At 39.4% G+C, this 17187-nt stretch overlaps 2 protein-coding genes across 2 annotated transcripts; both read left to right on the forward strand.

Moving 5' to 3' along the window:
- Positions 1 to 662: 662 nt before the first annotated feature.
- Positions 663 to 1927, forward strand: LOC133655501 (heterogeneous nuclear ribonucleoprotein A2 homolog 1-like). Its single transcript, XM_062055728.1, has 5 exons — positions 663 to 1008; positions 1084 to 1143; positions 1281 to 1328; positions 1421 to 1468; positions 1541 to 1927. Exons 1-5 carry the CDS (start codon positions 990 to 992, stop codon positions 1615 to 1617), a joined length of 252 nt encoding a protein of 83 aa, XP_061911712.1. The 5' UTR covers positions 663 to 989; the 3' UTR covers positions 1618 to 1927.
- cmn (calymmin) lies at positions 1704 to 16938 on the forward strand. The gene is made up of 45 exons (XM_062055724.1): positions 1704 to 1814; positions 2416 to 2466; positions 2543 to 2584; positions 2755 to 2796; positions 3148 to 3207; positions 3281 to 3349; positions 3414 to 3461; positions 3525 to 3605; positions 3679 to 3726; positions 3893 to 3937; positions 4023 to 4064; positions 4158 to 4178; positions 4267 to 4314; positions 4408 to 4458; positions 4532 to 4585; positions 4661 to 4735; positions 4806 to 4853; positions 4918 to 5352; positions 5503 to 5760; positions 6055 to 6108; positions 7080 to 7130; positions 7286 to 7318; positions 7376 to 7429; positions 7496 to 7543; positions 7618 to 7656; positions 7718 to 7777; positions 7859 to 7897; positions 7976 to 8020; positions 8093 to 8131; positions 8233 to 8289; positions 8370 to 8438; positions 8693 to 8758; positions 8836 to 8898; positions 11665 to 11694; positions 11769 to 11831; positions 11897 to 11974; positions 12949 to 13008; positions 13066 to 13137; positions 13185 to 13253; positions 13328 to 13372; positions 13436 to 13486; positions 13556 to 13597; positions 13665 to 13895; positions 16531 to 16587; positions 16651 to 16938. The coding sequence occupies exons 5-45, from the start codon at positions 3150 to 3152 to the stop codon at positions 16653 to 16655; spliced, it is 2901 nt and encodes a 966-aa protein (XP_061911708.1). The 5' UTR covers positions 1704 to 1814; positions 2416 to 2466; positions 2543 to 2584; positions 2755 to 2796; positions 3148 to 3149; the 3' UTR covers positions 16656 to 16938.
- Positions 16939 to 17187: the final 249 nt, after the last annotated feature.

Consider the following 17187-nt stretch of genomic DNA (forward strand, 5'->3'; position numbering starts at 1 on the left):
CTTTGACGCACATTTGTTTTTTGCGGGCCTGTGATGTAGATTATAATCCATCAAGGGGGAATTCAGTATTGTATTGTAGTTTCCCTAACGGTCTATCTAATCAGCCCATTGTGGTGGAAGCTTAACCACAACGCTATTGCACTTTTTTTTTTTTTTTTTAATGATTGACATGTGGTTCTTCTGGCCTTCATTCATCCAAGCACACTTGCCACCTCCTCTTTGTGGCATGAATGGTGCACCCTGCTTAAAGTTGCAGGTGCCGACAGAAGGGATGCGATGAATGTCTTTCGAATGCTCGGGTTTGCCTGTCAAATTTCAAACGATCCTGTTAACCTAAAATCTTAGCAACCGCCCTGTGTTGTCCCTGAGCCATATATTCTGTCTTTTCCCCCAGCGTGGTCTGGCTGCATGCGTAAAATCAAAGGCAGCGGAGCTTAGGTGGCAGCAGCTGTCTAAATTTAACATCCCACTGTGAGGAGGCAAGAGAATGGGTTTTACTGCTTGTACACAGTCACTCCATTGACTGCGCTACTACTCAAAGGTCTTCAAAGTCACGACAGTTTAGAATGTAATCATGCACCAAAGCATTGGCCCAAAGCAATCTAGTGTAGTTTGCAGTCTCCATCTTTTTTTTAAGACATTTTGGACAATCTTATACTTCCAACTAATACATTGTTTATTTACAATAACGTGTTCAAGGTTATGGAGCTGCAGCATCCAATGGCCAGGGCCCACATTTAAATGGTCAGTCATCTCGGAGTATAAGTCGCTCCGGAGTATAAGTCGCACTGGCCGAAAATGCACAATAAAGAAGGGAAAAAACGTATAAGTCGCTCCTGAGTATAAGTCGCACCCTTCCCAAACTATGAAAAAAAACTGCGACTTATAGTCCGAAAAATACGGTACCTAATTTGTTCCTATTAAGTTCAAAGCGTTAAAAGCTTTTTCATTTAGGAAGGAGACCTCACAGTGGTGGAGGGGTTGGACGAATGCTGATGCCATCTAAAGGTCTAACATCAATCATTGTCATAGTAAATTATTGTTGTATTCATAACAGACATTAGTGACTCTTACTTTCCTAAGGTGTAGGTTCACCAATGGGCGCTCACAATGTATACGGTGGATACCCAACTAAAGGAGTCGGTGAGTGAACATGTAATTCCAGTTGCGTTACCCACCATGCATATAATTGAAGGCTATGGAGTAGCTGCAGGACATAAAGGTCACTAAATCCCTTGTTTTACGATTACAATTGTAACCCTTTCTATCTTGTTTTTAAGGCTATGGAGCAACAAATGGTGCAGTGAGAGGTTCTGGTGGGAGACAAGGTAGTTCATGAAGAAAAAATGCCCACATTTTGTACAATACATTTTACTGATAGAAGTTACACAAAAATACAATCTTTGTTTGTATTTTAAAGGAGGAAATCCAGCAGTTTCACCTAATCGGGGCGGAGCTAAATATAATGGTTTGGCAGGATTCGAGTATCAGAATCAATTGTACAAGTAGTGGCACTGACCGGTACATATTGTTGTTGCAGGATATGGTAGTCAAGCTGGCCCAAACAATCAACAGCCATTGAAAGGCAACGGTAGCATTCTCATTGATTGTAATTAATACTCTTGTACAGTGTTTCATTTAAAATATTTGCATTGCAGGTTACGGCGCTCACGCTGGTGCCTTTGGTGGACAAGGAAATAAAGGCAGCCTCACTTTTTTTTTTTTTTTTTGGATAATTTTTATTTATTCAACTATTTGTTTTCTTTACACAGGTTATGGAGGTGCTGCTGCTGGGGCCCAGAAAGCTAACAAAGGTCCAATAAATGGTCCATTCATTGATTTTGTGCAGTTAATGTTCCGTAAGCAAGGTCGGCCTTCCCTATACGCAGATCAGGCGCTGTGTGTAGGGCCCCATGATCCGTGGGATGGCCTGTTTTGCGTGAAGGAGTGCATGTGGAATATCGATTATGAATGACAAAGCGCTTAATATAAAATTTTACTGCAAACGTATTCCTAGCTCCTTCCTGCTTTTGTAATTGCACTGTTAATATAATGGCAAATTTCCCATGATTTTCTCAATGTCCCATTGGGCACAGAGCGTTTGCACTGGTCTTGTAAACAGTTGTACTTGGTTTGTTCCCCGTTCACTGTCAGGAAGGTTTGCTTTCTCTATGTAATTTATTTTACTTTACTTAAATATATTCTTGAACATTTTCCCATTTGTTTTAGTCCAAAACATGCATCAAACTAAATTTGGAGTCAAAATATACTGTATAAAAATATTTTGTGTGGAAAGATTGTAATGGGAGTGTCCTCCAAAAAAATCCTGCTTTGGGCCCCTATTTAGCCAGGGGCGGCCCTGTGCATGAGCCTATATTTGAAAGCAATGCAGTAAATGTTGCATTCTCTTTTTAGGTTACGGTCCTGCTGCTGGTGCGCTTGGTGGAAATGGAGCTAGTCCAAATGGTGTGTGACTGATAATGTTGACTCTTGACTAGGTGTAATTTTTTTTAAATACAGACATTTTATTTACAACTCAAAGGTCATGGTGCTGGACGTAAAGGACTTGCCAATAAAGGTTATGGTAGGAAAACCTTTGCTGTTTTTCTATATTAATCTGAAATGAATACATGTTTTTCTATATTTATCTGAAATGAATACACCATTTACTATCGCCTAAAACAAACCATTCCAACATTTGATTTTTTGTTTGGAATCAGTACTTGTATTTACAATACCAATTTTTCTTCTTAGGATATGGAGCACCAAATGGTGGAATACCGAAAGGAAACAATGGTAATCACTGCAAAAACCAACGTGTCACTTTTATATTTCCATAAGATGGTGCTTAATTATTTTCTATTATGACCCACCCCTGATCACCCCCAGCGTTTTAATTGTTTTTTTAAGCTCTGTTTGTTACCTTGTAATTACTTCTACGGGGTAGAACAGGGAGCTTGTTGATCAGATTGAGCAGTCCTGCCACCTAGCTGCAGGCTTGTATTGTTCTAACATGAGTACCGGAGTGTAGATACAAATAATGAACATCTCTACTGCTACCAGCAAAAGCCCAGGGGGTCCTGACTCACTATTTGAGAAACACTACCATATGGTAAAGGTCATTTATGTATTTATATTTTGTACCAGGTATGGGGGGTGCTGGAGGTAAACCCATGAAAGGATATGGCCGACCATACTATGGAGCAGGTGATTGAAGCGCACTCATGGGTAAACTCAATTCATGCCTAATAACTGAATTTTTTTGTTTTTAACAAAAAAGGTGTTGGTGCAGGGATTGGACTATCCCAAGGTCAGGGAGTGCCTCAGCTTGCCAGGAACAAGGGCAAAGGTGAGTGAATGCATCACCAATACATGCGCTACATTAATCTTTCAATATTTTTTTGCTCCTCCAGCATATGGAAATAATGGCCACAATGGTTATGGAGGATACCCAATGAGTGGTAAGTCAGTCATCTTTGGCCTTTTTCTAGACACAGCAGTGATTAGACCGCATGTGTCTTAAGGTTACAACGGTGGTTATGGTAATGCTGGTATGGGTCTTGGACCTCGGTATGGAAATGGAGGAACAAAAGGACCCAAACAAGGTTAAGTATGAAAATTTCTTCACAAATGACCCTCAAAAGTCAACTGTCTGTCGCGTATGTTTTACATCTTCAGGATATGCTGCAGGAGCGGGTGTGCACAACGGACATGGAACTCCCAATGGTAAGCTTGCAAAATACTTACTAGCTACCAGCTAATAACATTGGCCATTAGACTCTAATGCTGTACCTAATACTTTGACCACAAGAGTAAAAATCTTATTAGCCATTTACATTTTGTGTATATATATATATTGTAATTTATATGATGGATCTTTGATTATATGAAGCTTATGGATACCCAAGTGGTGGTGCTAACCAGCCTTCCAAACCAGGTATTTTTGCCATTTTACCTCTATATTCATGTCGACATAAATTAATAAACTAAGTGATCCTGCTTCCTCCTTGTGACTCTGTTAGGATATGGCAATGTTCCAATTGGGAATGGCGTTAAAGCTAATGGTAAGACTTCTCTTACCAAGGTTTTAATATTCAAATACTCATTTCCACTATAGTGGTGTCTATAAGCTATTAAAGGAACATTCTGTTTTTCAGGATATGGTGCAACCAGAGGAGGTACCACAAGACCGATATAAGTTGGCCAATGTATTCAAAACACAAATACTATTAAATGCAATCTCATGGATTTTTTTTTTTTTTAAAGGTTATGGAACTGGAGCTCTTCCTATTGGCTATGGAGGCAAACCTAATGGTACTGGATCACACAATGGTTTATCAGTAATACAATCACAAAATTTACAATATTACCAAAACTATGGTATAAAATGTTTGCATCTGATTAAAGGCTATGGAGCTGGAGCCGGTGGTGTTAAAGGATATGGAGCCAAACCCAATGGTGACACTCATACACACCTGTAAATGCACAATGAAGCAGCCACATTAGAACTCCTGTGCTCTGTTGTCTACAGGGCCGGGAGTAAGAAATGGTGCAGCTCTTGGAGGATCTGGAAGTAAACTAAATGGTGTGTTTCATCTAGTAAGAAAGGGAGTGCCACGTGTGTGGGTACATTATGATCAATAGAAACTATTATATACAGGGTATGGAGGACTTGATGCGGGCTCAAACCCTCCGACCACCAAAGGAGTTGGAGCTGGGTCACCTGGCCAAGGTTGTTCTTTGTACTTTTGTGATAACCCAACTCGGCTGAACATCTGAACTTGGATGTGTTGTTTTATGTCCAGGTTATGGGGGTGCTGGTGGAATATCTACTGGACAGATGCCTAACACAGGTAACTCTACTATGGGGTGCATACGGTCTCCTGCATTCAGACCGGGATTATGTTTGGTCCTCAGGTTATGGCCAGATTCCGTATGGAAAGGGTCCAAAGTTACCTGGTGCACCAGACGGAAGAGGTCTTAAAGGTGACGTTTTGTCACCTCCGCAACCAAGGTCAGCACCACAGGAGGGTGCTGCTCCTCAACGGCCAATTATAAGAGGTGATGTGCTTCCTGCGCCTCAGCCTACAAATGGTGGCCTTGTTCTGGTGACCCAAGACCAGTACCAAAGACTGCCCTCACCTGTGCCACAAGGGAAAAGCTACAAGCAGCTGATGCCTCAAGGTTTTCCAGAGCAGATTCCTGCATTTCCTCAGGGCAAAGAATCAAAGCTAGGAGGGGATCCCAACACTGGTTCCGCATTCCCTGGTCCGCAAGACAAGAGTCTGAAAGCTGCACCACCAGCAGGGTTTCACAACCCGGCGGTAGAGATGCCCGAAGCTCTTCCTCAAGGCAAGTATTGATCTACTTACTGTTTGATGCTTTTCAATGGGTGTGATCTAGAATTTACCAACAGCTATATCGCTCCATGCTAATATGCTTGATTAGGAAAGTAAAGCATTCAAAATGTGCTCCATTGTTGACCACATGTATGGCCTCTAGGTTATGTGATTGACAGCACCGGGCCCAAACAAAAAAGTGCAGAGGCAGATGTGTTTGGGGTGGGCAACAGTGAGGGGGATGCTGTTCCTCAAGGCATCACACAAGCTGCTCCTACAAGTTCTGAGAACACCCTCCTTCTTGAAAGAGCACAGAGTGTTGACACCCCCCCAGAGGAGGGAGTCAAGCATCTAGAGCCTGAGGAAGGACCTGACAAGCTGGGGGTCAAAGGTGTCCATTCAGGGAAAATTGGGTCGATTGGTAAACGGAATTATGTAGATCCTGAATTAGATGTCATAATGCATGTTGTAGTGTTGATTGACCCTTTTATATTAAGATGTTTGTGTGGTATTTGTTGCATGTAATGTTCATTATCGTGGAAAATGTAATTTTCTTTTCTTTTCTGTTTGGATCTTGACACCTTCTCACAGCATTGCCATTTATTTAATGTTCAGTTTGCTGCATGCAGTGTAACCTAACGGTGTGTTTTTACAGTAAAACAATGTCACATGCATTCTTGGTCTACAAAAAGACTAATTTTGTCATTCCTTTTAGAGTATGGAGGAGCTTCAAACTCTAAAGGGCAGGGAGCTAAAGCAACCAAACCTGGTAAATATTTAGCTGTAAATATGCATGTTTTATTACCAGTGTTTCCCAAACTTACTGAGCCAAGGCACATATGTGAAGTGTGCATGACTTATTTTGTTGTATGAATGGCAGCAGGTGGCTACATATTTATTTTTGTACCTTTCTGCCATCTAGTGGAAGAGCTTTTAATTGTATACTTCGCTAGCATATAGATCACAGGTGTCAAACTCAAGGCCCAAAGCCAGGTCTGACCCGCCACATTTTATGGCCCCTATATATACGTCAAAGTACTTTTCTTACCTAATGTTTGTTTTTCTGTTTTGACAGAAAAAAAATACATGTACTGCATGTCTTAAACTTTAATACCGTAGCGGTGTAGAAGATGGATGGATGAATTAACAAATACACCAAATTTTATTATACGTTCCAAACATTTTTATTATAGTAAGTACTGAAATATCTGACTTATGGTTTATCCATCAAATTGTACACTGTAAAAATTTATTTTACAGTAAACTGGTAGCTCAGTGGTCAGATTTTTACTGTAAAAAGTATACTGTTACCATTTGCAGTAATACACTGTATGAACTGTAAATTTTATAGTAAACAAACGGGCAGCTCACTAAATGACAGTAGTCTGTAAAAAAAAAAAAAAAACCTGCAAATTTTACAGTAAAGTTCTGGCAACTAGCTGACAATTTTTTACTGAAAAATCTATTTTTTGTGTGTACGTTTTTTCACCTTTAATAGCCGTTTCTCGGGACTGCTGTAAGTGTACTGTATGTGGCCGTCAATTAAAACGAGTTTTACACCCATGATTAGATGAACAGAGATTTGCACTGCAGGAAATTGTAAATCTTTAGACTAACTGAAATTGGATAATTTCGAGCAGCACATCAGCTCTTTTACAGAATCTGCCGCAGCGCAGTTGCTGGGAATCACCGTCAACATGTTGAGTTGGTGCTGATTATTATATTGTATGTTTTTTCCAGACTGTGGCCCAGGAGGTCCAAATGGGCAGTGGATGAAAATACCTAGACCAGGTAGTGCAAATATTTTAAATGTATTTTTGGCTCTAATTAACACATTTTGGGACATATATCCAGTTATATTATGACAAATGAAAATGTGTTTTTACCATTTGTGGGTCTACCGGTAATTTAAATGTCTAATTTATTCATTTACGACTATACTGCAGGAGCTGGAGCATCAGCAGGCACAAACACCAAAGGTACTAATTCTATAAAACACATTTTTAGTTTCTTATACTCAATATTTTTGTTCTCAGGTTACGTAGCAGGAGCTGGTGTTCCTCACAATAGATATGGTGCTAAACCAAACGGTCAGTCAATTGTCTATTGCTCATCAATTGTTTTTTAAAATTGCAAATATTCTATAATCCTTGAAGGTTACGGAGCAGGAGGATATACTGGGCCTCGAAATGGATATGCAGCTGGTAATTTTTTGACCATACTGTACATGCATAAAAAATGGGTTGAAGTCATCAATGTGTGATTGCTATGAATGCAGGTCTTGGATATCCTTTCGGAGGCAAGCCCCAGCAGCCAAGTGAGTACACTATTTACACGTGTTACTTGGTGCAAACAAGTATAAAAGGGTTTGTTGTCAGTTTACAGACAAGGAGCTTACCTTGGAGGACCTGGCTATGGAAAAGGAAACTCTTATGCAGGTGAGCATTCATCTGTGCATGTCTGTACAGTTCATGCACAAGAGTATGTTAAAAATGAACATTGATGTACTGTATTTACAGGAAATGCAGGCCCTGGGGAAGGTGTCAATTCTAAAGCAGGCAAGCTCTGTGCTCATCTTTTTTTTTTTATGTGAAAATGGCTCCAGCTCACTCAAGTTGATGCTGTTCTTTATGCAGGCTATCCAAACGGCTATGGTGCTGGTTTACAGCCTGACTATGCTAGTAAGCAACATAATGCTGTTTTGAAAGACATCCATTTGTTTAGATTTGTTAAAATATATGAACTGTCTGCAGGTCTTGGCTATGGTATTCCTACTGCTGATGCAAAATCAGGTATGGCAAAATGGCAAGTTTAGACCTCACTGAGGATGAGCAAGTATGTTTAGCAGAGACTGGAATTTTTGGGTGTTACTTTTTATCTGCTAAACCTGCAGGTGGTGGCATGCAGGTTCCTTATAATGGTGCTTCAGCAGTGCCAGCTGGACTAAATGGTAAGGTTTTACCAGGAGTTTAAGTTTGAATATGGAGAGATCTTTTTAAATGCTTCAAATATGATGCATGTTTATTTTAGGAGCTAGTCAGACTGAGCCACAATTAGCTGGTCTTGGTCCTAATGGAAAGCAAGGCCCCGTTCATGGCGGTATGTTTCATCTTTGTGTCAGCCTGTGATTACAGTATTATGTAACTATGAATCAGGTAATAGGAGTGTCTGCATAAGCATCTGCTTCTTAATGTGCAATGACAAAAAAGCCTTGGACATATTGTTTTTTTGACTTTGTTAGCGCTATTTTGTTTGAAACAATCTTGAAGGAAATTTTTTGATATCGTGTTTGAAATAAAAATTTAATTATTGAATTATTTTTTGGTTGCAATTTACTTGCTTGATTTTAAAAGGAATGGATGGCTTACCTTATGGCGTTCAGACTGGGATGGGTGCTGAAAACTCAAACGCCAAGTATGGTGAGTTTGGTTGCATATTTTTAACAAAAGCCATCTTTTTTTTTTCCTCGATCTTGTCTCCTTTTGGTTTTGATCAGGTATTGGTGGACTGCAGTTCGGTGGCAACCCCTTGGCAGGAAATAATGGTGGAGGAAATTATGGTAGGTCATATTATGATTTGTAAACATTTATATACATTTTAAGACAGTTTCTTGAGGTCTACATAACATGTAGTGGTAGTTGTTTGGTCAACATTTTGCATAGATTGTTTTACAGACAGTTTTCAAGCCGCTTCCTTCAGTATGCGCCGTTTTGCGGGCGGTCTTACTTATGTGGCTCCACTTCGACTGTCTTCTCCCTGCCATCTTTGTTGTAGTTTTTAGCGCTTCCATAGTGAGTCTACTGACAGCTGAAGTTTGAACTATACGCTACTTTGTAATGGAAATGGCAACAGCGAGGATGCATGTCCATGTACGAACCAGTCTGACCCACAACGCGATAGCGAAAAAGAAGGAACTTGGCTAAAATTACACCATATATGGGTAATTGCTGACGTCATCTGTGTGAAAAACGTCACAGGTTGTGCAAAATCCTCGATTTGATTTTCACATTATTTGGACTTATGCAGATACCAAATACACAACAGCAGGTACCGATAAGTAAGAAAAGTTGGTTTTGCCTTATAGGTTCTCTTGAAATGTCTGCACATTTATTTATTCAGTGAACATTAACATTTTATTATGCAGGTTATGGCATCCATTGGCCTCTGCTAAATGACCAAAAATACAGGAAATATGTACAGAAGCAATTTTCCTGTGAGGAATGTAAATCGATTTTGTTTCAGGCAGCCAAAAATATTAAAACACTTTAGCGCCTATCAAGACATGAGGATCAGCATCGCTTAACTCTTAACTGCACATACACAATGGCTTGTTGACCAGGTCACGCCAAAAAATATGATGTGATGCGTTTGTTAAATTAATGCACTGTGTATGCTTAAAATGATCACTATGTAAATATTACATGCTTAAAATTATCAAAATATGTAAATATTACATCTTAATATACATGTGCCCGTTACGTTACATGTACACTTGCATGTATAGAAAACCTTAATGGAGCGTGTTTGGATGTTTTTTTTTCAAGGGCTTTAGAGGCAGAATAGAGCGGCTCCATTGTAAGCGGACTTTTGATCGCATTTATTTAGTATTTGATAACATTAAAAAAAATACATCAGTCATGTCTTACATAATGATTGTGAACGATAGGCAAAATTCCAAATAAAAGAGCACTTTCTCTAACAAACTCCATCTTTACATGAACAGAAATCAAAACTGAACATATTTAAAGTAAACATAGTTTCCTGATTGTGGAACAGAGTCAAACAAAATGAAATTTCTCCCCAACTTCTACATTTTAAGTTCTTATGTTAATGTAACAGAGTGTACATATGGAACCAAATAAGGGTCCATTACTATTAACTGTCATAACAGGGGACACCCTACAACTCCCTCTGGGGGTGCCCACACCCCATTGTATTTATTTTTGTGTGCAATTTCTTTGGCCAAACCCTATGTTTTTCATTTTCTCTGCCTACAGTAAATAAGAACAGCGTCTATAGATGGACACGTCTATCTGCTTGACATAAAAACTGATTTGTGTGTTTGGGAACAGTTGATAGTTATGTGCAGTAAAACTCAAGTCTCCTTAATGTGTGTTCCACGTCTTCCATGTCGAGAGCCGTTTTGATTTGGGCTTACAACTAAAATGAATGTGTTGAGCTTTGTTTTATCCAAACTTATACATTTGTCCAAATGTGGCCAAGTAGATGCATAGTGGATTTCCTGGATGTCAACATCGCTAAAAGAAACATCTTATATAGAGAATGCCATCTCCCACTAGTTTTAGTATTTTTTTAAATTTAATTTTTTTAAATCGCCCACTTGAATATTCCCTCTTCTCTTCTCCGACTCCTCGTTATCATGTGGGATGTGCGTATCTGTTGTGATTTCCCTTCCTGGTTTGATGACCCGTCCTATCTTGCCTCTCAATTGGCCTGTCCGTAATGTTTTTCCCTAATTCAATAAATGTTTCCCGTATATTTGCCCGAGGAGTTGCACTAGTCTATTTCTTTCTTTTTATCTCTTCTCCCTCTTCTTTTGTAGCTTTGTAGCTAAGCTACCTGCTACATGGGTCTAAAAATAGCTAAACTGTGGAAATTGCTACTCATTTAAAAAAGTAGCAAAGCTACTGGGAAATGTACTTTAAGCTACGTAGCTTCGCTACATGTAGCGAGCTACTGCCCAACACTGGTGCTGACGTAATGAGGACCGGCTATTGGTCAGGCCGCCCACAAGGGCTGTGCTGCTAGGCACAAAATGCCTGTGCTGAGAGGCACACAAAGGGTGGATGAAACGTTTGTTTTACAAACCACCAACCAAATTTAAAATGGGTTTCGGTGCATGAACCTAGTCTTCGTGTACAATATTTGTTTCATGAGGGGTTTGTAAACGGTTTGTACATCCTTGCGACACAGATCTCGCAGACTTTCTCTTGGTACTTTCTTACAAATGTTTTACTTGAATTCAATAATGTCTGACCTTTAATCAAAGTGCTGGCACTTGCACCTTTATTTGGCCCCAAGGTGGCTTATTTTCCAGCTATGCTCAATAAACTTTTTTTTTTTAAAGTACATAGACTGGGACAATGCATGGGATGATTTGTTTCAGTACTTGATGCCAAGGAATGATACGCAAGCAAATATATTGTTTGGCTGTGCGATAACAGGATATGAAAATGGGAGCATCGTTTTGGCCAAAATATTGAAAAGCCAGCTTTGACAAAGTAACCTGTGTATCTGCCTTTTGCCATTCATGCATTTTTGTTTGTTGGTGTTCTGAGTAATATGGCTTGTGATGTCATTGTAGGTGGTGCTGGTATGGGAGGGTTTCCATATGGTCGGTATAATGCACCAGCAAGACAATGTATAGCAAAAGTGAGATGGTATTGAATGTTTATCTACTTTGCTCAGGATACGGTGGCTTTCCCAACCTTCTAGGTTTTGGCAGTAATGGAAATATTGCTGGCAAATATGGTGAGTAGTTTGTTAACACACACATGATGGTTTTGGTGTTTGGATTTGTTTCATTTTTTCTGCAGGATATGGAAGAATGCCCCATGAAGCTCAGCCAGTTGGTTTTGTGCCTCAAGTCCAGTCTCCTGGTGCTGGCAAATATAGTAAGTAAAATTGAATTTCTAAAGCGCTTTTCACAGATTAAATCACAAAGTGCTGTACAAAATATAGGTAAAGTAAGACAATTAAATTTAAAACATCAGGGGCAACATCCTAAAAAGGATACAAAGTGGATTAAAAATGATAGTTAAAAGGTGCATTAACTAAAAGCTTTACTAAAAAGAGAAATTTTCAAATGTTTCAACAGTCAAGATCACGGAGGGACTGGTGCAAATTGTTCCAGAGTCTGGGAGCAATAGCCTGGAATGCCAGGTCTCCACGGGTTTTAAAACAAATTTTCGGGATCTTTAGAAGACCCTGGCCTGAAGACCAGGGGCTGCGCCCTGAAGAGTTGGGGCATAACAAATCAGTGATGAACTGAGGGGCCCCACCATGCAACGCATGAAATGTCAGGACTAAAATTTTAAACTCATTGTGAAATTTGACTGGAAGCCAATGAAGACTGGATGAAACAGGGGTGATATGGGCTGTTCTGGGTGCACCAGTCAAAAGTCTGGCAGCCGCATTTTGTACAGTCTGAAGTCTCCTTAGCGTTGACTTGTTAAAGGGTGAAGAGAGAATTGCAATAATCAATGCGAGATGAAATGAACGCGTGAATGATCATTTCGAGATACAATTTTGACAACAAATTTCTCACTTTAGAAATATTTCTGAGATGATAAAAACAGTTTTTGGTCAGTTGACGACAGTGACCCTCCAAAGACATTGACGGATCAAACACAACCCCAAGGTTTTTGAGGATGCTTTTAACAGACATACCATGAGCACCAAGGGAGTTCTTGATCAGGGGGATCTTTTTATCGGGGGCAATTATCAGAGTTTCTGTTTTGTTTGAATTTATCTGGAGGAAATTTGAGGACAACCAGTTTTTAATAGAGGATACACACTCTAATAACTTAACCTTGACTGTGTACATGTCAGAAAACCTCATTTTGAGTTATTCTACTCCAACATTCAGGTCCAGCTGGCTCACCATATCAGTCAGGAGCTGTTGGATTTGCACCAAGTGAAAATTATGGTTAGAGCCACCATACAAAACACCAGTTTGTTATTCATCTAACATGTGTTTTCTAAGGGGGCGGTGATGGTTACTATGTGCCACAAGGTGCTGAGCTTGGCAGTGAAGGAAAGCCGGCTGGGAAATACGGTATGTTACGCTGTCTTCAAAAAGAGAATTTCCTACATAGATTTTAGATTTTTCTACAGATAACCAGGGAGTCCCCATGACGCAGTCTCTTGAATCAGCATCTGAAAGTCAATCTGGTATAAATCATACTTTCCAACATCCCACTGCAACATAGAAAGAAGCACAGTCTCAATATGTTCCGTTTTAACAGGTCCACCTTATGAAGCCCAGCCAGATACCTCAGCCAATACTAATGGTATGTCCATCTATTGAAATATTCCCCCATCCCCCATTTCATTTTTACTTCATCTTTTCTCAGTGGAAAGTGTTCCAGCACAAGCCGATAAAGGAATGGCGACTAATAAATATGGTAAGTGGCCTCCATGTTTTTTTGGCTGGAGTGTAGTCGAGTAATGTCAACATGTTCTGCCAATTCTAGAAAATGTTGGCTATATAAGTGGAAGCAAACTGCAGCCTGAAGGTAAGACTACGATAAGGAAGTTAATAACAATTAGAAATAAACAACTTCCCTTTTTTCCTCTTCAAAGTTGTTTCGCTACCTGCTGCGCCCACTCCCGGCCCTATTCTGGAGTCCGCCCTCACACCCGCTGGAACAGATGACCTCTCTTCTGACCTCACGGGCCCCGGCGGCCTCATTTATGATTCTGCGGGCGTGGGTGACAAGCAGGCTCGCGGTTCAGAGCACCCGGACGACGCAGAGCAGCTGCCACGTCAAATACACATCCAGCAGCACCTCAAACTGCATTTTCACCCTCAAGGTATGTAGTGGTTACCTAAAAGAGCACTCTAATGTACTTTTTACATTGAAATATAGTCATGGGTTGTGCTCTAAATGTTTTGCAAGACATGTAATACAGCTATCCTCAAAATTGTGTAATCATTTTGATTTATGGACAATTGGTCTGTCCACATGAAAACCGGTACTTTATAAACACATTTTTTTCTATACGTTTAGGCCTCTTATCCACCCGCAAGGAGGGACCCCAGGGGGGCATGAAAACTGTTTGCAAAAACATCTTGATTTTATTCAACAGCAGAGCAACAATGCAAAATCACCCATCTTTAAAGTAATTTTGTTGATGAAAACCTCTCCGAATGCATGCACGTCTGTGCGAGTGTAATAGAAGCCAGTTAATTTTAAGTAAAGCGCTGATTTTAAAGATATGTATGTCATGGTACAGCTATTGCATCACAAACATTAACAGAGGTGTTGTATCAAGTCAGCTGTTTTTCCAGGCTTCTGATTAGACAAAATGTGCATGACAGCAAGGGTTTGTGTGGACAGTCCGTTTTGAAACTACACTTGTGTGGACGGAGATTGTTTTAACCCTGGGTATGCGTGTTTGTGTGGACATGGCCTTAGTTGCCAAGTCCCTAAAACTGTTTGCTTGATGGCGGCCATGTTGTTTAATCCTTTTTGCTCAAATGTACACTTGACAGTCCCCTATAGGTGTGTAGCAAATTAGTAAAGCACATTAAGCTGTTAGAAGTTTCAAGTCAATCTGATTTATAGGGTTAAATAACGGCATATTTGTCAGAAATGGCACAAGAAACTAGGGTTTTGCGACGGATGATACAAATAATAGAAATTTGGCTGATAATCGAGCGTTAATCTCTTCACATCAGGATAATGTTGACACATTCTAGCTTTGTCCTGCAAATTTGACAAGCAAATGAAGGCATTGCATACCAGTCAACACTTGCTTTTCACAATATGGGAAATTTGCCAGAAAAATTGGTAAGAATAAGGTATTTTCATTTCCATCATAAATCGCAGTTAAATCAATTTATAAAAATACATGTTACACTGGCTTTTAACCCTTCAGTAATCTAGTTTGATACAAGGAACTCTGTAATATTGCATAAATGAAAACTATTTTGGGCCCCTTCAAAGAGCTTATAATTGAGAATTTGTTCAAGCTGGCTGATACCGTTTCCCCCTTGACGTTACAGAAAATATGAGAAAAAGATAAGTAGCAATAGTCATGATTAGGTAGAGGCCAAAATCCGGAGACAAAGTGGCAGAGAGAAAAGACGAAAAATGGGATTTCCAGGCAAAACCAGGAACGTTGACAGCTGTGTGTCAACGCAATGTAGTAACCCTTGCTTCCATGGCAGCAAATAAACTACGTTTTTTACAAGTCTAAATGTCACTGGAGTACTGAGGCAAGGTATGCTATACATGCTATACACTATAGGATACCAAAAAGCATAGCTTTCTGCCTGCTATGCTAGAGCTTTTAAATGTAGACTGGTGGGCGGATCGATACAAATATTGAATAACGATACAAAGTACTTTATAATATCCATTGTTGGCGATACTGCAGTGATCGATAATTTTTACGATCACAAAAACTTTTTTTTTTGTTACTTCATGAAAGATGCAATAGTAGTTCTTGCTTTTTAGTTATTTTACATATTGACTTTTATACATTTTGTACCTAAAAATATTTAGGAAAATTTGAAAACTAACACAAAGTAGCCAAACGGAGGAATAAGTGCTCATTACATTTGTACATAGGTGCAGATAGAACCATGTTACACAGAAAGTAATCGATTATAAACTGTTAATTAGTTGTATTATTTCCTTTAAATAGTTTAAAGGAAATAATACAACTTGAAATGATGCAATTTGTTTACATGTCAGCAGAATTATTAGGAGCCTTTAACTAATTTTGAAATGGTTGTATTTATATGCCAAATATATTGTGATGTATATCATTGGCCCTGCGATGAGGTAGCGACTTGTCCAGGGTGTACCCCGCCTTCCGCCCGATTGTGGCTGAGATAGGCTCCAGCGCCCCCCGTGACCCCGAAGGGAATAAGCGGTAGTGGATGGATGGATGGATCATTATTACAGGAGGCGTCAATATATTTTGTGATAGATTTTAGGCCGTATCTCCCATCCCTGCGAGCAACACAGGATGTTTTTAATTAATTTTCACTATATGCAGCAGTTCAAGAGTAAAAGTTAGCTTTCTCGTGACTGTCGGAGCACCATTTGTTTGAACTGTCGGGTAAGGTGTTCAAGGAAAACAGGCTTTTCTTTCTTTAGAATACTATATTTAGGTTTGGGAGTGTATTGGATTGGTGCTTATTATACAGAAAATACAAGTTGCCGTAACCGGTTTCTCACACTTGAATAGGATGAACTGCCATTGCCAAGGAACTTTCAGTTTTTGTTTTGCTGGGCAGGATTAAAAAAAACTACTCAAATTCCCATGAAACTTGCTAGTAAGGCGGGGCTTGAGGAAGAACATATTCTGGATTTGTGTAGCTGACTTCTGGTTTTTAAGATGCATGCATGTCAATGAAGGTGTACAACTTTATATACGTTATTGCTTGAATCGTACGAAAATAACCATATTTTGTGTTTTTGTTTTTTTCCTTTAGGGACCAAAGATGCTAATCACGATTTGAATGGCTTCTTCGGGAACAGTGGCTACAAAGGTAAAAACAAACGTTTATGGATACATTCTCACCTTTCTCATATGCACTTTTCCTCCCACACAGGTTAATGATGCCCAGCCTTTCTCTTCCTGTCATTGTATGATAGTTTTTTCATCACTTGCTGATTGTATATTCTATTTACTCCTGCCCATTACTACTGTATTTACCATTTTGTAGACACTTTGTTTTTTGTGCATTTTATACATATAGTTTTATGCGCCCTGCAATTTCAATACATCCTGCACTTTTGTGTTCATGCAAACAAATCAGAATACTTCTAATAATGCATTATAATTTATTTGGCATGGTAAAATTGTATTACTACCTGTAAGCATGTGTTTTATATATATATTGTACAGTATTTGATGGATTAAAGTCAGACACACTAAAACTTTGTACAGTTTGTAAGTTAAAAAAGACTTGGGTGTAAATACTCATGTGATTAATTCTAATACTTCTCTGTTTGTAAATAAGAAATTTAAAATGCGATGGATTTGTTTGCTAAGACGAGAGTCGGATGCAGTAGTGCGCGTGGCTTTTTGCCAGGATTAGTGCAGCTTTATCCTTAAGAGTAAGAAGGGCGTGCTGATTGGCCGGACT

This window comes from Entelurus aequoreus, linkage group LG08 (genome assembly GCF_033978785.1).
Source record: "Entelurus aequoreus isolate RoL-2023_Sb linkage group LG08, RoL_Eaeq_v1.1, whole genome shotgun sequence".
Classification (NCBI taxonomy): Eukaryota; Metazoa; Chordata; class Actinopteri; order Syngnathiformes; family Syngnathidae; genus Entelurus; species Entelurus aequoreus.